Below are 21174 nucleotides of genomic sequence, written 5' to 3' on the forward strand. Positions count from 1 at the left end.
CTCATGCCTGTAATCCCAGCACTTTGGGAGGCTGAGGCAGGAGGATCACTTGAGGTCAGGTGCAGTGGCTCATGCCTGTAATCCCAGCACTTTGGGAGGCTGAGGCAGGCGAATCACTTGAGGTCAGGAGTTCGAGACCAGCCTGGCCAATATGGTGAAACCCTGTCTCTACTAAAAATACAAAAATTAGTCCAGGCATGATAGCTCACGCCTGTAATCCCAGCACTTTGGGAGGCCAAGGTGGGCGGATCACCTGAGGTCAGGAGTTCAAGACCCACCTGGCCAACATGGTGAAACCCGGTCTTTACTAAAAATACAAAATTTAGCCAGACATGGTGGCACGTGCCTGTAATCCCAGCTACTTGGGAGGCTGAGGCAAGAGAATTGCTTGAACCCGGAAGGCAGAGGCTGCAGTGAGCAGAGATCACACCACTGCACTCCAGCCTCAGCAACAGAGCAAGACTCTGTCTCAAAAAAATAAATAAATAAATAAAAACAAAAAAGGAGAGTAATAGTGCACCAAGGAACAATGACGAAAAGAAAAATGTCCAGGCTACTTGACACCCACTGTTTAAATTCTCATCATCAGCATTCCAAGAAAGAAATCCTCTTCTCATTCACATTTTCTAGCTTCAGTACATGTATGGATCAACAACAAAACTGTTGGAGCATAATTTATCTAATTAATTCATTAATTTAAATATAGAGATATCACTTTGTTGCCCAGGCTGGTCTGGAACTCCTCAAGCAAGACTCCTGCCTCAGCCTCCCAAGTCGCTGGGACTACAGGTACACACCACTGTGCCAGGCAAACAGTACGTTTTAAGTAGCAAAGAAAAACATGCAAGTCAACTAGCATCTATCCTCCAACAGTACAGCATCTTTCCTCTAATAAATATTGATGCCTTCCTCTTCCTGAACCGTCCCTCCCTGAGGATTTTTCTGTTCAAAGCTCTACTTCTAACTGAGTGTTTGTGGGTCACCTCACTTGCTCTCAACAATCACTGTAGAATTCCAAAACAAACTGTTTTCAGAAGAAAAAAAGACTCTTTAGTGGGTTCTCCTGTGCTAGAAACAAAAAACGGGGTTAAATGGCACCAAGAAGGAAAATGGAGAGGGAAGCAACAAAAGGAAGAAGAAAAACGAGTACAGCTCTCTTTTGTTTAAGGAAACAAAGTGACCTAAAATAATTTACTGAGGAGCCTGCAGAGTTACCCACAAAGGTGGAAATGATGGGTGATATCTGTACTCTAAGATAAACAAAAGCAAATTTGTTTTCTCCATGTTAAAAGGATATGTTGGTCACACAGTTTTACCTATTAGTACTGACAAAGCAAGATCAAAGAGAGAGTGAGAGGGGAAACCAACCCAGGGGCTATTTTGCTAACATGCTCTCTGGCTTCTACTCTGGTAATCTAGGTTACCCTTTATGTTACCCTGAGATATAAAGAGCATTCATTTCCTTTCACTGGCCAGACAGACTTTAATACTTTGTTTCCTGGGTCCGCTGACTCATTTCTTTTTTTTCTTTTTCTTTTTTTAAGATGAGGTTTCGCCATGTTGGCCAGGCTGGTGTTGAACTCCTGACCTCAGGTGATCCACCCACCTCGGCCTCCCAAAGTGCTAGGATTACAGGCATGAGCCACCGTGCCGGCACTTCTTTTTCTTTTTTCTTTTTTTTTTTTGAGACGGAGTTTCACTCTTGTTACCCAGGCTGGAGTGCAATGGCGTGATCTCGGCTCACCGCAACCTCCGCCTCCTGGGTTCAGGCAATTCTCCTATCTCAGCCTCCTGAGTAGCTGGGATTACAGGCACGCGCCACCATGCCCAGCTAATTTTTTGTATTTTTAGTAGAGACGGGGTTTCACTATGTTGACCAGGATGGTCTTGATCTCTTGACCTCGTGATCCACCCGCCTCGGCCTCCCAAAGTGCTAGGATTACAGGCGTGAGCCACCGCGCCCGGCTCTTTTTCTTTTCTTTTCTTTTTTCTTTTTTTTTTTTTTTTGACGGAGTCTCACTCTGTTGCCCAGGCTGGAGTGCAGTGGTATGATCTCAGCTTACTGCAACCTCCGCCTCCCAGGTTCAAGCAATTCTCTGCCTCAGCCTCCCAAGTAGCTGGGATTACAGACGTGACACCACGCCCAGCTAATTTTTGTATTTTTAGTAGAGACGGGTTTCACCATCTTGGCCAAGTCTTGAACTCCTGACCTCGTGATTCATCCACCTCGGCCTCCCAAAGTGCTGGGATTACAGGCATGAGCCACCTCGCCTGGCCCAAGCTGACTCATTTCTAATCAACCACTGGATTAAGAAAACCACTTCAAAAGGCCAAAATTTATTTGCTATTACCGCTTTGTTAAAATAGCCCAGAATGGCCCCTGTGGGACTTCTGAGTAGCCATTTCCTTTCTAGCACATATTTCAAAATCCTCCAGAACACAGCTCCAGGACTTTGCATGTACCAAGAATGCAATGCAGGTGAACATTTGACAGACTGACTTGGATAAGTACTGGGCACTGTGCAGGCAGGATCCTCAATGGGGTTTTCTGGATAAAAGAAACTTCAGTTGCTAGATGGAAATAATGAGGCATTTCTCCCAAATTGGACTTCACTCTTTTTAAGGAAAGAAAAAGCTGCACAAGGAAGTTAACAGCATCCCTGGTCATCTAGTGGTTAGGAAGAAAAAAAGAAAAAGATATTAAGAGCATTTAAATAAGTGAAGGAGCAGAAAGATGCCTACTAATCCAACTACCAATCTAATGCCACTGCAAGTTGGCCTTGGCAACTGGCACCTGAAGTAGTTGAAGAGGCCAAGAGAATCACATGAACAGGCTGCCACTCAACCGGAAGCATTACCTCAACACCACAACTTAGCTCCTAGATATCGATCTGAACCTGAAGACATGGATCCCAGTCTGAAACTAGCTTCATTTCATTCTTCTAATATAATCCCTACCAAACTCTCCCTACAAGGAACACTGTCCTGTTGGGCCAACCCTATACTCTGTTACCTCTATCTATGTATTATCAGACCCCTCTCCATCAGACTGCCAGCTCCTGGGGGGAGCCTTATTTCTCCTGTCGTGCATCAAAAACAGAATATATATACATATATATATATATATATATATATATATATTTTTTTTTTCCTGAGACGTAGTCTTGTTCTTGTCACCCAGGCTGGAGTGCAATGGCATGATCTCGGCTCACCGCAACCTCTGCTTCCCGGGTTCAAGCGATTCTCCTGTCACAGCCTCCTGAGTAGCTAGGACTACAGGCTCCCACCACCACGCCCAGCTAATTTTTTTTTTGTATTTTTAGTAGAGACAGGGTTTCACCGTGTTAGCCAGGATGGTCTCAATCTCTCGACCTCATGATCCACCTGCCTCGGCTTCCCAAAGCACGGGGATTACAGGCACAAGCCACCATACCTGGGCTAATTTTTGTATTTTTAGTAGAGACAGGGTTTTGCCACGTTGGCCAGGCTGGTCTCAAACTCCTGACTTCATGATCTGCCTGCCTCCGCCTCCCAAAGTGCTGGGATTACAGGCGTGAGCCACTGCGCCTGGCCAAAAACAGTATTTTAAAGCAACGTTTTGCCTTGGGTTTTCCAGGCTATCAGGAAGTGGGTATTTTGATCATATGCATATAAGAAAAAACAAATCAACTACTCTGCTTCCCTTGGGGCCTGTATCGACATCCAGAGGCAGCCCAAAGGGTTCTTTCTATCTGTTATAGAAGATGTAACTTTCCTCTGAGGTCAGAATAACTCCGAAAACAGAGATAACCCAAATAGAACTGGGGGGCTTGATGCCATTTCTTAGCAATTTTAGCATGAGCAACTTAGCAATTAATAGTGTAACCCTACTTACTGTAGGTATTATGATAAGACAAAAATTTTTTTTGAGATGGAGTCGCGCTCTGTCTCCCAGTATAGAGTCCAGTGGCACAATCTCGGCTCACTGCAACCTCTGCCTCCCAGGTTCAACCGATTCTCCTACCTCAGCCTCCTAAGTACCTGAGATTACAGGCATGCGACATCACACCCATCTAATTTTTGTATTTTTAGTAGAGATGGGATTTCGCCCTGTTGGCCAGGCTAGTCTCAAACTCCTGACCGCAGGTGACCCACCCGCCTCTGCTTCCCACAGTTCTGGGAGTACAGGAATGAGCCACCACGCCCAGCCAACAAAATGTTTTAAACTATTTATTTATTTATTTTAGAGACAATCTCACTATGTTGCCTAGGCTAGAGTGCAATAGCTAATTCACAGGATCAATCATAGTGCACATCACCCTCACACTCCTGGGCTCAAGCCTCCCACCTCAGCCTCTCAAGGAGCTGGGAATATAGATACGCACCACCACACCCAGCTTTCAAATTATTTTAAAAGAAAAATAAAACTGAAACCTTAACAACAAACAATAAATCCTCCCCAGCATGTGACTCGGAAAGGAAATGAAAGCTTGAGATCCCTGCACATTTCTCACCCAGGGGCAGCTAACTGGCTTCAGAGTTGAAGACTAAGGGAGTGAAGTGCCTGCATGGCCTAGCTCTGGTGTACTGGCTGAGAACACAGCACCCACCTCTTTCTGCTGCCATTGGGCTTGTCCTCCACCAATTGTCTGGATTCTGGCAGTCTCTTGTGAAGGGTCAAGGAGATGATGTGCTCTTAAACTCTCACCCGTCCCAGCACCATAGCCCAGAATGTCATGGAAACTCAAGCTATAGTGAACTCTGAGATAAGCCCAAGGAAGATGCAAACTATCAGCACCATCAGGCGCTTCAATCGCACCTTGTGGTGGCTGCAATGAAGGAGAAACGTAAGCACTGAGGAAGTCCTCTGCCCACCTCGTTTCCTCTCATTTTACAAACTCTTGTGCAACATACCACTCCTCCCTGCCCCTCACAGTTTCCAAGCCTTGTAAGAGCAAGTGGAGTGCTGGCCCACACTTTACACAGCTACTTGACAGCCTCTTCATTGCTGGCAAATGACTGGGAAAAGAGGTACAAATAGGTACTAAGGGTCATGCCAAAGCTTACACGTAAATGGAGCCTCACAGACACACCCAGGGGAAAAAAGCACCTGGAGCCCTTGCAGAAAACCCTGGAGCTGGACAAAAAAGCGGACTCACCCAAATTTCATCCCTGAGCCTCCTATCTCCAAATGACAAGCTCCTGCTCAACAAGTGGCCTTCTGTGCTGCCCATTATTCATCAACAGCTAGGTGGGAAAAAACCTAGTCCCTTTATAACCTGTAACCTCATCCTGGCCTCTAGTCCCAGAGCAGATGGGGCTCCCCAAGACTCAAGCCCTGTAAACTGCACTATCATCACAGGGGCTGAGGACTGACAGGACCCCAACATATACCATACCTCACCCAAAGGAAGGCTCTGTCACAGGGAGTGCACCCCCCACGCGACAAACTCGGAAGGTCAGGATTGAAGAGCAAGCTCAGATGGAGAAACAGGCCCAGAGAGGGGCAGCGAGTGGCCCGAGGTCACACAGCGTGCTCGAAACGGAGCTTTACTAAAACCCCAGCCTCCGAATTCCCGAGTATCCCATTCCCACCCTCCAGCCCTCGTCACGCCCGGCTGAGAAGAACGTAGCAGAACTTCTGCCCCAGTGTCCCAGCCTCCGGAGGGCCACCAAGACTTTGGTCTTCGCCCCGTGCGTCCACCGGCCAAACCGCAGACCCTGCCCACCCATGGGCAGGGCCCACCGCCGCCCCCAGCCCAACTCCCCAGCCCAGTTTCCCGCCGCCCGCCGGACCTGCAGACTTGCGCTCCCGAGAGCCGACGGCGGCAGACATTTCCCCATCTGCCTCCTCAAGCTCTTCATCCCGCCGCCCGCCCCGAGCACTCCACCCCGCCAGACGAACCCGCCCCCCGTGCCCCCTCCACCAATCGAAAGCCTGCCTTCTCCATCGCTCCGCCCCAAAACAGAATAGAGCCCGCCCCCTGAAGCCAGTCCTCCTCCAATCCCCACCGCTCCTTCCGAGACGGATATCTGCCTCCGCCAATTGTCGCGCACCCTGGCCAGGTACCTGGGGCCGAGTTACAACCGAGCGGCGTTGGCAGCTCCAGCTCCGGCTCCGGCTTTGCGCACCTGTGCCGAGACAGCCACAGGAATTCAGGATCCCGGGTCGCAGAATCCAAGCCTGTGCAGGAACAAGGAGGGCAGACTGAGCCATAGGCTTGAGGAGCCGGCTCTGCATGATTGTATTATCCCGAGACCCTCCTGGCCAGTTTCTCTTGCGCACAGAAGGGTCTGAGGTTAAAATGCAAGAATAATTGTGAACACAAAAGTACTGTTCCAAGGCAGAGACCCCGTTATTCCTGAATCTCACGGTAACTATGTGCCAAGGTCTGTGCTTCGTATAAATATAATCTTCCTACTCCTCGTAACACACTTCATGAGGGGGAAAACTATTATCCCTTTTTTTTTTTTTTCCCCGAGACGGAGTCTGACTGTGTCCCCTAGGCTGGAATGCAGTGGTGCAATCTCTGCTCACTGCAACCTCCACCTCCCAGGTTCAAGCGATTCTCCTGCCTCAGCCTCCCGAGTAACTGGGATTACAGGCACTTGCCACCACGCCTGGCTAACTTTTGTATTTTTAGTACAATCGAGGGTTTCACCATATTGGTCAGGCTGGTCTCGAACTCCTGACCTCAAGTGATCGGCCAGCCTCAGCCTCCCAAAGTGTTGGGATTACAGGCATGAGCCACCGCACCCAGCCTATTATCCCAATTTTATATACAAGGCAGCCGAGTTCAGAGAGGTTAAGTCTAAGGTCACAGAGTGACTGGCAGAGTGTAGGATTCAAACAGATGCCAGAGGGTTGGAGGATTTCACTACCCATAAACTCCACCAGCAGTTGGCAGCCCACTCCAGAGAAACGCACGCTCTAAGCAAAGTAGTGTGTTTACTATGAAATATATCAAGTCCTCTATTTCTCCCTTCACCAGACTGCCACTCTCCTTCCTAGAAATTCTTGAGTCACCTCTGTCTCTGACTCAAACCCTGTGACTCAAACTATCTGACTCTGGAACAATTGTTCTTAACCCTTCTGCTATCCTGTCTGCTCTGTTTGTGGAACTGCATGAACCTGACCAAACTGAATTGGATGTGCAAGGACATAATACATGAGAAGACATGAGTTCCTGTCCTAACTATGCACTGTCAGACACAGCTTTTAAGTTGTCTTCACCATTTACATACTACTAACCCATATTTGGCCTCATCTGATCCTCACAAAACTCTTGGATTATTAGAGAAGGCAAGTTTATATTTCCATTGTATAAATAAGAAAGCCAAGGTCTGAAAAGATAAAATATGGTAGTGGCTGGGCACAGTGGCTCACACCTATAATCCCAGCACTTTGGGAGGCTGAGGCTGAGGTCAGGAGTTTGAGACCAGCCTGGCCAACATAGCGAAATCCTGTCTCTACTAAAAATACAAAAAGGCCAAGCGTGGTGGCTCATGCCTGTAATCCCAACACTTTGAGAGGCTGGGGTGGGTGGATCACAAGGTCAGCAGTTCGAGACCAGCCTGGATAACATGGTGAAACCCCATCTCTACTAAAAATACAAAAAATTAGCCGAGCGTGGTGGTGTACGCCTATAATCCCAGCTACTGAAAAGGCTGAGGCTGGAGAATTGCTTGAACCCAGGAGGCGGAGGTTGCAGTGGGTTGAGATCATGCCGTTGCATTCCAGCCTGGGTGACATAGTGAGACTCTGTCCCCCAATAAATAAAAATAAATAAAAATACAAAAATTAGCTGGGCATGGGGGCGGGTGCCTGTAATCCCAGCTACTTGGGAGGCTGAGGCAGGAGAATCACTTGAACCTGGGAGGTGGAGGTTACAATGAGCCAAGATTGTGTCACTGCACTCCAACCTGTGTGACAGAGCTAGACTCCGTCTCACCCAGGTGCCTCCCTGAGGGAATCTCCATCATGACAAGCACTCAGGGAAGTTGGTGGGTACAGAGTTTCTCTGCTGGTTACCCCAGGTGTGGTGTGGACCCCAGAAAGATGAGTAGGTAAGGGGACTGCAAGACACACACTCAATCCTAAAAGAAAGAAGTCATCCTTGGCTGGTCACAGTGGCTCACGCCTGTAATCCTAGCACTTTGGGAGACCGAGGTGGGCAGATCACGAGGTCAGGAGTTCGAGAGCAGCCTGACCAATATGGTGAAACCCCATCTCTACTAAAAAAAAAAAAAAAATACAAAAATTAGCGGTGTGTGGTAGCACGCGCCTGTAGTCCCAGCTGCTAGGGAGGCTGAGGCAGGAAAATCACTTGAACCCGGGAGGCAGAGGTTGCAGTGAGCTGAGGTCGCGCCACTGCACTCCAGCCTGGGCAACAAACAGAGAGACTCCATCTCACAAAAAAATAAAAAAAGAAGTCATCCTTGACTCCTCTCCTTCGTTCTCATAGCCAGCTACCAATCTCTGTTCATGCATTCAACAAATACTTATTAAGTGCCTGCTGTATGCCAGGTACTGTTCTGATCTCTGCAGATGAAGTTGTGAATGTGACCCAAACTCACTGCCCCCGTGGTGCCTTCATCCTCATCTCTTTGACTTCGGTATCTTGCAAGTCCATCCCTCCTTCCCCATTCTTATCACCAGGGCTCTCCCAGTCCCCAGACTCACTTTCCATTCCTCAGCCATTGCAAAACATTCCTATCTCCCTGCTCTAGGCTCTCTTTTTCTATACCAGTTGCCTGAGGAACTTTTCCAACTTGCAAATCTTCACTCTCCAGCTTAAAATTCCTTAATGGCTCTCTCTAATCTATAGGGCAAAATCCAGGCTCTTTGCTGGGTAGCTAAGACTCTTCATGAGATGCCCTCTGCTGACCTCTCCTGGCTAAACTGTCTCCACACCCTCCTCCTACCCCACCAAAGGTCCTGCTCTTCCCTCCAACTGCCACGTCCTTTTCCTCGTTGTTGCCTGCCTGGGGAAAAACTCTTCTTCATCTTTCTAACCTAAGCTTAAATATCACCTCCTACAGGAAGCCTTTCTTTCTGAGCTCTTTATATGGGAGAGGGTGCCATGAGCTAAGGAAGCACTATAGCAAAACACTCAAGAGCTCAGGCTCTGGAGTAGAACTTTTTTTTTTTTTTAAGAGATAGAGTCTCGCCATGCGCAGTGGCGCATGCCTGTATCCCCAGCTACTCGGGAGGCTGAGGCTGGAGGATCTCTTGAGTCCAGGAGCTCTGGGCTGTAGTGCGTTATGCCGATAGGGTGTTCGCACTAAGTTAGGCATCAGTATGGTGACCTCCCGGGAGCGAGGGACCACCAGGTTGCCTAAGGAGGGGTGAACCAGCCCAGGTCAGAAACAGAGCAGGTCAAAACTCCTGTGCTGATCAGTAGTGGGATCGCGCCTGTGAATAGCCACCGCACTCCAGCCTGGGCAACATAGCAAGACCACATCTCCAAAAAAAAAAAAAAGAGAGCGAGAGAGAGAGAGATGGAGTCTCGGCCAGGCGCAGTGGCTCATGCCTGTAATCCCAGCACTTTGGGAGGCCGAGGCAGGCGGATCACAAGGCCAGGAGATCAAGACCACCCTGACCAACATGGTGAAACCCCGTCTCTACTAAAAATACAAAAATTAGCTGGGCATGGTGGCATGTGCCTGTAGTCCCAGCTACTTGGGAGGCTGAGGCAGAAGAATTGCTTGAACCCGGGAGGCAGAGGTTGCGGTGAGCCAAGATCACGCCATTGCACTCCAGCCTAGGCAACAAGAGTGAAACTCCGTCTCAAAAAAAAAAAAAGAGAGATAGAGTCTTGCTCTGTCACCCAGGCTGGCAAACAGTGGCATGATCTTGGCTCACCACAACCTCCGCCACCCGGGTTCAAGCGATTCTCCTGCCTCAGCTTCCTAAGTAGCGGGGACTACAGGCGTGTACCACCACACCCAGCTAATTTTGTATTTTTAGTAGAGACAGGATTTCACTGTATTTTGGCCAGTCTGATCTCGAACTTCTGACCTCAAGTAATCTACCTGTCTCGGGCCTCCCAAACTGCTGGGATTACAGGTGTGAACCACCATGCCCAGCCTGGAGTAGAACTATCTAATCCCGCCTAATCTTGGCTCTATCATTTACCAGCTAGGTACTCAGGCAAGGCTCTCACCCTCTCTAAGCCCTCAGTTTCCTCATTTGTGAAATGGACACATCAATAATACTTGCCTGATAAGATCATGGTAAAGAGTAAATGAGGCCAGCCTCATTTACAGTGCCTGTAATCCCAGCACTTTGGAAAGATGAGGTGGGCAGGTCACCTGAGATCAGGAGTTCAAGACCAGCCTGGCCAATGTGGTGAAACCTTGTCTCTACTAAAAATACAAAAATCAGGCTGGGCATGGTGGTTCACACCTGTAATCCCAGTACTTTGGGAGGCCAAGGCGGGCGAATCATGAAGTCAGGAGTTCAAGACCAGCCTGGACAACATAGTGAAACCCCATCTCTACTAAAAATACAAATAATTAGCTGGGCATGGTGGCGGGTGCCTGTAATCCCAACTACTCTGGAGGCTGAGGCAAGAGAATCACTTGAACCCACGAGGCGGAAGTTGCTGTGAGCCGAGATTGCGCCACTGCACTCCAGCCTGGGCAACAGTGCAAGACTCTGAATCAAAAAAAAAAAAAAAAAATCTGGCAGGACACGATGGCTCATGCCTGTAATCCCAGTACTTGCTCACACCTGTAATCCCAGTACTTTCAGAGGCCAAATTGGATGGATTACAAGGTCAGGAGTTTAAGAGCAGCCTGGCCAACGTAGTGAAACACTGTCTCTACTAAAAATACAAAAATTAGCCGGGCATGGTGGCATGCACCTGCAGTCCCAGCTATTCGGGAGGCTGAGGCAGGATAATCGCTTGAACCTGGTAGGCGGAGGTTACAGTGAGCTGAGATCACGCCACTGCACTCCAGCCTGGGTAACAGAGCGAAACTCTGTCACACACACACAAAAAAACAAAAATCAGTCAGGTGGAATGGCTCATGCCTGTAATCCCAGCACTTTGGGAGGCCAAGGTGGACAGATCACTTGAGGTCAGAAGTTCCAGACCAGCCTGGCCAACATGGTGGAACCCTGTCTCTACCAAAAAATACAAAAATTAGCTGGGTGTGATGGCATGTGCCTGTAGTCCCAGCTACTTGGGAGGCTGAGGCAGGAGAACCACTTGAACACGGGAGGTGGAGGTTGCACTGAGCTGAGACAGTGCCATTGCACTCCAGCCCGGGAGGGCAACAAGAGTGAAACTCGGTCTCAAAAAAAAAAAAAAAAAAAGAGTAAATTAGATAATGTGTGAAAAGTTCTTGGAATAGTCCCTAATACATGCTAAATCAACAATGAATGTGTGCTATGAAGGCTTCTTGTAGAGGGGAAAAACATTTTCTGAGTTCCTGCTGTGTGGTAGGCACTTATACATGTGTTATCTCATTTAATTCTCACAACCCCATGAATAAGGTATTCATTACATTACAGAAGCTTACAAAAACTAAAGTTCAGAGAGGTGAAGTAGCTTGCCCAAAGTTGCATGGCTAGGAACTGGCAGAGATGAGTTTCAAACTCAAGGGGCTGTGTAACTTCAAAGGCCAGGCTCTTTGGTGTTATTTCTACTATTTTACCTCCTACAACTACTAGTAATAATCATAAAATATGTTATCCTTATTATTTTAAGATGTAGAGATAAATTTCCCCTGCTTAATAAATCTTAAACCTCTTGGCTGGGCACAGTGGCTCATGCCTGTAATCCCAGGACTTTGGGAGGCTAAGGTGGGTGGATCACCTGAGGTCGGGAGTTCGAGACCAGCCTGACCAATATGGTGAAACTCCATCTCTACTAAAAATACAAAAAATTAGCTGGGCATGCTGGTGGGGTCCTGTAATCCCAGCTACTCTGCAGGCTGAGGCAGAAGAATCACTTGAACCCGGAAGGCGGAGGTTGTGGTGAGCTGAGATAGCGCCATTTTGAGACTCTGTCTCAAAGAAATAAAATAAGTAAATAAAGCTCTTAACCAGGCAATCAAGGCTTTATAATCATATTTCTACTTCCTTATTTTATTTATTGTTTTGAGACCAAGTTTCACTTTCGTTGCCCAGGCTGGAGTGCAATGGCACAGTCTCGGCTCACTGAAACTTCCACCTCCTGGGTTCAAGCAATTCTTCTTCCTCAGCCTCCTGAGTAGCTGGAATTACAGACATGCACCATCATGCCCAGCTAATTTTTGTATTTTTAGTAGAGATGGGGTTTCTACATGTTGGTCAGGTTGGTCTCAAAATCCTGACCTCAGGTGATCCACCTGCCTCGGCCTCCCAAACTGCTGGGATTACAGGCGTGAGTCACTGCACTCGGCTTTTTATTTTATTTTATTTTATTTTTGAGACGGAGTCTTGCTCTGTCGCCAGGCTGGTGTGCAGTGGCGCAGTCTCGGCTCACTGCAACCTCCGCCTCTGGGTTCAAGTGATTTTTCCACCTCAGCCTCCCGAGTAGCTGGGACCACAGGCACGTGCCACCACACCCGGCTAATTTTTGTATTTTTAGTAGAGACGGGGTTTCACCATGTCGGCCAGGATGGTCTGGATCTCTTGACCTTGTGATCCACCTGCCTTGGCCTCCCAAAGTGCTGGGATTACAGGCATGAGCCACTGCGCCCAGCCTTTTTATTTTATTTTTTAGAGACAGGAGTCTCACTCTGTCACCCATGCTGGGGTGCAGTGGCGTGATCAGAGCTCACTCTAGCCTTGAACTCCTGGGCTCAAGTGATCCTCCTGCCTTAGCCTCCCAAGTAGTTGGGATTACACACAAGCTACTAGGCCTATCTGTTTCTTCTGCTTCCTTTTCCCTTATCCCCTAGTTTGTATCCAAGGCCAGTCCCCTTCCTGGATCAAAATAAAGTAAAGCCCCTGGACGCTCAGACTCCATAGTCTGAGACCACAGAGAACACCAGCCCTCTCCTGTTCCCACAAAGACAAGAGATTAGCTTGAAAGAAGACAGTTAAAAGTGCTGGGTAAACACTTAAGCCCCAGTACCTGTTGGCTTGAATTTGCATGTTCTATCCTCAGCTCTGTACACAAACTCTCCTTTACCTGCCAGGCTAACTTCCCCTTCTAAACAAATTTTGTCCTAGAGGCCACTAACCTTTCACTGCAAGCCCAAAGCTAGACCATTTTCTCAGCTGCGGTGAGTGACAGCACGGTTCGAGGGTAGGAGAGCCAATATGACAGATGGTTCTAGCTGTGAGTTCTGGCTGTGGGTGGCAGAGAGAGGGAAGATGGGCTGCTGGAAGCTGCTTAGCCTGCCAGCTTTTAAGAGATTCTGCATTACAGTCACAACCTACCCTGTGCAACCCTGCCCAGAGCCAGGAGGGCAAAGGGGCCCTGCCTTAGTTAACATTCAACTCTAGAAACTGTAAACACAAAAGCAAACACTGTGGTTGACTGGCAGCCTGGGGGCACTGTGGCTTTACACTAGCAGCTTCAAAAGGACACAGAAACCATGAGGTATGAGTACAAAGGGTGAAAAGTCAACTGAAGTGGGTAGGTGAATACTCGGCCACTCGCCCCCCACCCCAGGGAGCCTGGGGTGTTACCTACCTGGACAGGCCCTGGCAACTTCGTGGAGGAACATCCTGGTTTGTGAACCAAAGGGTAGCTGGAATACGAGGCTAAGCTCCGCTGTGTCAAGCTGGACAGTCACATCTGAGCCTGCACAAAGGAAGCCAGAAATGAACCCTTGGTTGCCAGGAGCTAAGTGCTTGATGCATCTTAAGGCTGGAGTCCTCAGAATGGAGAATCAGGATCTTGCTCTGTCACGCAGGCTGGAGCCCTTAAGCAGCTCACTTGGGACTGCTGCTGGGACAAGGAAACCCTCTGTACCCTGAGTTCCAAATTAACATCATCCCCTTGTGACAGAGAAGGTAGACGAAGGCTCTGAAAAGTCAATAAGCCTCCACTGCAGTACTAGATGGAGCTGGCAGAGAACAGGTTCTCTGGATGTGTAGTCTGTTCCCCTCCTGATGAAACGAAAAGCACATAGAGGCAGACAAGAGGGGATGTCCATGGGTCGTTCTACCTGCCTGTGCCAGATACTGCGATAGGCACAGGGAATACCATGGTGAGGAGAATACGTGTTGGCCCATCTCAGGGAGCTAGACTGTAGAAGGCTCCCCTGTTCATAGCATATACACAAACCAGGCACATAGTGAATACTCAAAAATGTGTGCTGAACCAACAGACAAACAGAAGCAACCTAGCAGAGCAATTAAGAGTATGGGCTAGCCAGGCACGGTGGCTCACGCCTGTAATCCTAGCACTTTGGAAGGCCGAGGTGGGTAGATCACGAGGTCAGGAGTTCGAGACCAGCCTGACCAACATGGTGAAACCCTGTCTCTACTAAAAATACAAAAATTAGCTGGGTGTGGTGGCGCACGCCTGTAATCCCAGCTACTCAGGAGGCTGAGGCAGGAGAATTGCCTGAACCTGGGAGGCAGAGGTTGCAATGAGCCAAGATCGTGTCACTGCACTCCAGGCTGGGTGACAGAGTGAGACTTCATCTCAATTTTTAAAGACGGGGTTTCACCATGTTGGTCAGGGAGGTCTTGAACTCCCACCCTCAGGTGATCCGCCTGCCTTGGCCTCCAAAGTGCTTGGATTACAGGCGTAAGCCACTACGCCGGGCCTGAAGTGAGTCACGTTTTGCCACTGTACTCCAGCGTGAGTGACAGAGTAAGATCCTGTCTCAAAAAATAAAATAAAAGAGTGTGGGCTCACCGGGTGTGGTGGCTAACGCCTGTAATCCCAGCACTTTGGGAGGCTGAGGTGGGCAGATCACCTGAGGTCAGGAGTTTGAGACCAGCCTGGCCAACATGGTGAAACCCTGTCTCTACTAATATAACAAAAAAATTAGACAGGCATGGTGGCTCATGCCTGTAATCCCAGCTACTCGGGAGTCTGACGCAGGAGAATCACTGGAACCCGGGAGGCAGAGGTTGCAGTGAGGTAAGATCATACCACTGCAGTCTAGCCTGGGCGACAAAGTGAGGAGGAAGGGAGGGAGGGAGGGAGGGAGGCGCACATGTATCCATGAGATACAAAACAATTTCAGGGGTTTCACAAAGGCTGCCTGGGAAGAGAAATGCATGAATGGAAGCCCCGAAGGCTGAATAGGAGTTGATTAGGCGAAAAGAGATGTGAGGCTTGCAGGAGGAGGGGACAGCATGTGCAGGGGCTCCGGGGTGAGAACGTGTGATATCTTGGGGCGTGGAGGGGACAGAAGCAGCAGCAAGGAGGAGAGTGATAGGAGATGAGCCCACGGAGATGGGCGGTGCTGGATCCTACAGCGTCTTACTTGCTGCAGTAAGTTTACCGGGGAGTGCTCTTACTTTACACCACTCTTCTCTCTGAAGATCATGTACCCCCTGGCCCAAGTGGTACCCAGACCGAGAGGCCCACTCACCAAGGATGTAGATTTCACCATCTGGGGACACTGTGGGGAGGGAAATGAGAATGCCTTTAGCAATTGAGCAACCCCAGCGTCATTCTTACTCCCTCTTGCTCCCCCATCAAGGACAAATATGACCTGGGGGGCCCCACAGGAGAAGATTCATACCACCCAGCCCCCTGTGGCACCTTCTTCCAGCGTAAAATCCCGCGAGACTGGCACTATCTGGTCCAGAGAGACATCGTCCCCGGTAATGGCCATCCTCCGGTGCGTATAGAGGAAGAGACTAAGGGCAGGAAGCAGAGGTGAGGATGGGGGCCCACTGGCTGTTCCTCAGCCCTGTCTTGGAGGCCTTGGGGTGCTCACGCTCCCTCCTTGGTCCCTAACACTGTGCTGGTGGTGCCCTGGCTAGGCACATGCCTCATGCCATCTCTGTCCATGGTGCCCATCAGAGACTGCAGTTTTGTGGACGAGGTCATCAAAGCAGAACTTTTCTCATCTGCAGGAGCCCCTGCTTTGTTAATAAAACACAAACATGTTTGATCTAATCACAGCGCATTGTAGCACTGTGTGTGACAGGAACAGTGCGACTTTAGCTACCCACTTCTCTCTGAAAATTGGGGTGATGGATCAGAAAATGTCTAGGGCCCCCTTCCTCCCAGCTCCGAGACCCTGAGGGTGACTTACCAGCTCTGAGACCTTTGACAACTATTTAGTCTCTCTCTGCTTCTATGTGGTATGTGAGTATTGCAAGGCATTTATTGAGCACTTTCTTTTTTTTTCTTTTTTTATTATTTTTTAATTATTTGAAATACAGATGGGGTCTTACTATGTTGCCCAGGCTGGTCTTAAACTCCTGAGCTCAAGCAATCCTCCCAGCTCAGGCTCCCAAAGTACTGGGATTCCAGGTGTGAGCCACTGCACCCAGCCTTACTGAACACTTTCTACGTGCCCCATGGTGTTTGGTTTTTTTCCTTTTTTTATGGAGACAGGGTCTCGCTGTGTCACCCAGGCTATACTGCAATCATAGTTCAATGTAATCTCAAACTCCTCAGCTCATGTGATCCTCCCACCTCAGCCTCCTGAGTAGCTGAGACCACAATCGTGCACCATCATGCCCAGCTGATTTTCTTATTTTTTGTAGAGATGGGGGTGGTGGGGTCTTGCTATGTTGCCCGAGCTGGTCTCGAACTCCTAGGCTCAAGCAATCTTCCTGCCTCAGTGTCCCAAAGTGTTGGGATTACAAGCATGAGCCATTGCACCTGTCCTAACTCACTTTACTCTTTAATCTGGACAAATCGAGGAGTACAACAACTTGCTCAAGATCATGTGGCTCCACCAGGTGTGGGGGCTCATGCCTAAAATTCCAACACTTTGGGAGGCTGAGGCGGGAAAATGGCTTGAGGCCAGGAGTTCCAGGGCGCAGCTACGCGTGCACCACTGCACTCCAGCCTGGGTGATAGAAAGAGATCCTGCCCCCCAACCCCGCCAAAAGATCATGTGAGGCCAGGCATGCTGGCTCACACCTGTAATCCTAGCACTTTGAGAGGCTGAGGCAGGTGGATCACTTGAGGTCAGGAGTTCAAGACCAGCTTGGCCAATGTGGTAAAACATGGCTCTACTAAAAATACAGAAATGAGCCAGGCATGGTAATGGGCATCTCTGTAATCCCAGCTACTTGAGAGGCTGAGGCACGAGAATTGGTTGAACCTGGGAGGCAGAGGTTGCAGTGAGCCAAGATCGCACCACGGCACTCAGCCTGGGTGAAGAGCAAGACTCCATCTCAAAACAAACCAAAAAAAAAAAAAAAAGATCATGTGTCTTGTTAGTAACAAAGTCTGGGTTTTAACCCAGGCAGTTGGACCACGAGGCTCAAGATCTGGGCCAGTATGTTAAACTATCTCTTCTCAAGAAACGTCTTCCTCAGATCTTGAGGATTATGAGTTAGTACATGTGTGAAGGGTTTAGAATATAGTGTTCAAATAATATTAATTGTCATTATGATAATTATTCTAGGAGACTCAGACCCGGCCCTGGAGGGATGGTTCAGCTGGAGGGTGCAGTCTTGAACAACCCCATGGCCCAGACAGGCAGGGACCAAGCCCCTCACTCACGCATGTTCCTGGCCACCGTGCTCCAGGCGGTAGCGCACGAGTCCCAGGAGGCGGCTCTGCCGGCTGTCCCCCTCACACAGCATACCTTGCACCGCCTGCAGCTCAGAGTCAAGGGAAGACAATCCGGAGGCCAGATCTTTCCCCACCAAGCCTGTGCCACCTTGCCTCCCTTCCCCTGCTCCCAGATTTACCGTGTGGCCTTGGGCAAGTCACTCTCTAAGCCTTCCTCCTCTGTGAAATGAGGATAGTAACCCTCAACTTCATAGGGGGTTGGGAGGATCACTGCATATTTAAAGCATCCGGCAGAGTCCAGGAATCAGTAAGTACTTAGTAAATACTGATTTCCTTCTCCCCTGACGGCTCAGAGAGGGAGGAGAGGGGACAGACACCACGACACCTTCCATTCCGCTTCCCAAGGCCAGGGCAGGCTCAGGGCTGCACTTAGCACAGGAAGGATATGATGACACAGTATTCCCCCTCAGCCAGTGTCTCCTGGATCACCACAGACTGGTCCATGCTGGCCCCTGCTGAGTGCACAGACCCTGCGTGAGGGGAGATGGGAGCCCCCTTTGGTCAGCAAGTTAGTCTTGAGTTGATGGAGCTGCCTTAGAGGGGTGGGGGGCAGGAGGGAGGCGCTTTGTGGTGTGGGCAGGTATTGAGGGGGCCTGATCCTCCTCCTTCTCTTTCTCCTTCCTAGAATTGGCCTTTTACAGTTTCTAGAAATAGGGGTCTGGTCCCTTTGCCCCCACTGGGATCTAGAGTTTGCTATACTGCCTTTGTCTGGGAGGGCATCCAGTTGTTCTTGAGTTATGGTCTATCCTACTTGTTGGAAGTGGCATATGTGGTATTGGAGAAGGGGGCCTGGCCCCTTTGCTCTTAGGACAGGGCTCTGCTTCTCTTTTGGGGGCAGTTTTTGTTCTGCTCTTGCCTCTCTGGGAAGTGTCAGTGGTGTGTCCATGTGGGTTTGGGGGAACTTTCCCTTACTCTCATTCAGGGAGGGTCCCATTCCTCTTTCCTTGGAGACCGGAAGCGTCCCGTAGCTGCTTGCCCCTCACCCCCGCCCAGCAGGCCCATTGCATCAGCTGCAGGCTGAGGGTGGGGGAGCTTACCCACTCCCTCCTGCCCAGCCCTGCCCTGGATTTCCTGCTCTGCCCCACCCACAGCCCCCTGCCATTGCCACCTACCTCCTGAGCTGTCACCGCAGGGAGCACGGGACACCACTGACCCAGGGTCCGGGACAATGACTACATTTCCCAACAGCCCCTGCGCCACACGGGGGTCAGTCAGCCTGCAAGTCCCAGCATGCCAGAGTCAATCGTGGGGTGGGGAACCTCTCCATCCCCGTTAACCCCTTAGGTCTTGGGGTACACTGGGCTCCTATTCCAGAAAGTTTTTCTAATGATTGTCCTCACACTCATCCCCAGCCCTCTAAGTCATGGGGCCAGAGCTTCCTGCCCAGAAGGAAAATGGCCACATTTTATCTTAGGGGAAGAAAATAATGCATTTTTATTTTCTACTTAGTTCCATTTCAGCTCTTCTCACTCCAGGGTAGACAGCTCGGACCTCCACTGAAACTCTTCCCCTAAAATAACTACCCTCTCCTGGCTTAATGGGGAGAGAACCCGACTATGAAGAACCATTACGTCCATTTTCCAGGTGGAGAAACTGAGCCTTGGAGAGGGTAAGCAGTTTGACATTAAGTCTTGTAGCTAGCAGGTGGCAACACTGTGACTCTACTGAAAGTCTGACTGCAACTCCTGGGCCATTTATACCACCCCACCCAGCCCTCCTTCCACACAGGGTTGTTTGAGGCTACTGGGTATGAACACACTTTGTGAAGTGTATGATATTGTTCCTGTCTGGCAATGTCCTTCCCTTGATCCACCTGGCTGTACGACCTTGGCCAAGACCTTTCTCCCCTTGAGCCTCAGTTTCCCCATTTAAGATAAGGAGGTTACCCCAGATGGACAAAAAGGGCCAGCGCAGGGACTGGGCATGGTGGCTCATGCCTGTAATCCTGGCACTTTGGGAGGCCAAGGAGGGAGGATCACTTGAGGCCAGGAGTTTGAGACCCCATCTCTACAAAAAATTGTTTAAAACTTTAGCTGGGTGTAGTGTCACATGCCTGTAGTCCCAGCTACTTGGGAGGCTGAGGTGGGAGGATCACTTGAGCCCAGGAGTTCAAGACTGCAGTGACCTGTAATTGCTCACCCAGCTCAGATAAGGAATACTAAGGTCATTCTCATTCTCTCTTGGCCTATTGGCCATTTAATCAAGCTGTAAGCTCCCTTTGGACAGGACTATGCCTTTTCCTCAACATACCAGCAGTTTCTGGCACACAGTTATCTATTGAGTTAGTGAATTACTTAATGAACTATTTTAATAAATAAACCTTCTCTCAAGCTTTGACCCAAACTAAAGGAATGGGCCTTCAGTGCTGGAAGAGGGGTGTTGTGATTTGTGACCAGTGTCCCCTCCTTTTTCCTCAAGTGAAGTGGCCAACCTAATGACCAGTTCAACTTTGCATATGTAAGCCCCTTCCAGAAACAGGTATTGTCTTCTTCTCAATCCATTCCTTTTCCTGGAAACATCCACAGTACAAGTGGAGCTCAAGTTTATTTGAATTCAGTTTCAAAGTCATGTGGAGGATGAGGGGAAAGGGGATTGACTCAGACCCTTAGGATCAAGGGGTGGGTCACTGCAGAGAAGCAGAGGAACCCCAATTCCAGCCCTGCTCTTAGTGTCAAAGCCTGGGGGTGGGGGGGTCTGGGGAAAGTAGATGGGGCTGTGTGCTTTTTATGATGAAGAAGCTGTCCCTGTAGGATTTTGGGGTCCTCCCACTGGGTGGGGGTCAGGCAGGAGGTTTTCTATTTTTCCAGACAAACCCTATCCTCTCCTTGAGATTAGGGCTAAGGTCCTGCCCCCTTAGAGGGTTCTGTGGTCAGGTCTAGGCCCTAGAAAGGGAGAAGTGAGGAGCTTTAAGCCCAGAGCTATAGACTTGATAAAGCCCTTTTCTAAAGATGCAACTACAGGAATCAGAGCTGGAGATGGGCCTGAAGCCTTGTAGGACCTACAGGGTCTTCTTGGTGGCTGCTCCTGGATTCTGCTGGGCCCAGCTAGAGGGGCAGGAACAGAAGCAGGGCAGAGTGGAGGAGCGGCAGTGTAGCCACAGCCAGGGCCCAGTGCAGGGGGCTTCTGGTGGCCCCAGGGGCTGCCTGGTTGAAGTGAAGGTTCCCATCCAGCTGGAGGCAGATGCCTGAGGTTGAGGCTTGACAGCACTCCTGATAGCAGGGCGGAGCCACGGCCTCATGACATTGGGAGGTCCCTGCTTCACAGGCCTGGCTGCAGCCTGCAGTGTAACCTGAGCTGGAGCATTTCAGCTGCAAGAAGAGGTGGGACCATTCATCTTCCCTTTGCCTCTTTTCCCCACTCAAAGGCAGAAAGTGTTAAGTGGGTCATGGGTTAAGCTCAACCTCCTTGGACCCCTTCCTGCCCACAAGATCAGTGAGTCCCTAGTGAACATACGGGGTGGCCAGAAACAAAGGGGCACATCATGGAGGTATGGGAAGTTCCAGCTGCTGCCCTTGGTGTTGGCATCATG

At 49.6% G+C, this 21174-nt stretch overlaps 1 protein-coding gene across 1 annotated transcript in view; it reads right to left on the reverse strand.

Moving 5' to 3' along the window:
• Positions 1–17685, reverse strand: part of INPP5B (inositol polyphosphate-5-phosphatase B) — a 72002-nt gene extending 54317 nt beyond the window's left edge. The window contains 7 exon segments of the mRNA XM_064372159.1: positions 5776–5872; positions 5875–5894; positions 5897–6163; positions 13614–13724; positions 15475–15504; positions 15648–15745; positions 17574–17685. Coding sequence (XP_064228229.1) covers positions 5776–5872; positions 5875–5894; positions 5897–6163; positions 13614–13724; positions 15475–15504; positions 15648–15745; positions 17574–17656 — 706 coding nt within the window. The 5' untranslated portion in view covers positions 17657–17685.
• Positions 17686–21174: the final 3489 nt, after the last annotated feature.

This window comes from Aotus nancymaae, unplaced genomic scaffold (assembly GCF_030222135.1).
Source record: "Aotus nancymaae isolate 86718 unplaced genomic scaffold, 86718_ANA_hifiasm-v0.15.2.pri h1tg000007l, whole genome shotgun sequence".
Lineage (NCBI taxonomy): Eukaryota > Metazoa > Chordata > Mammalia > Primates > Aotidae > Aotus > Aotus nancymaae.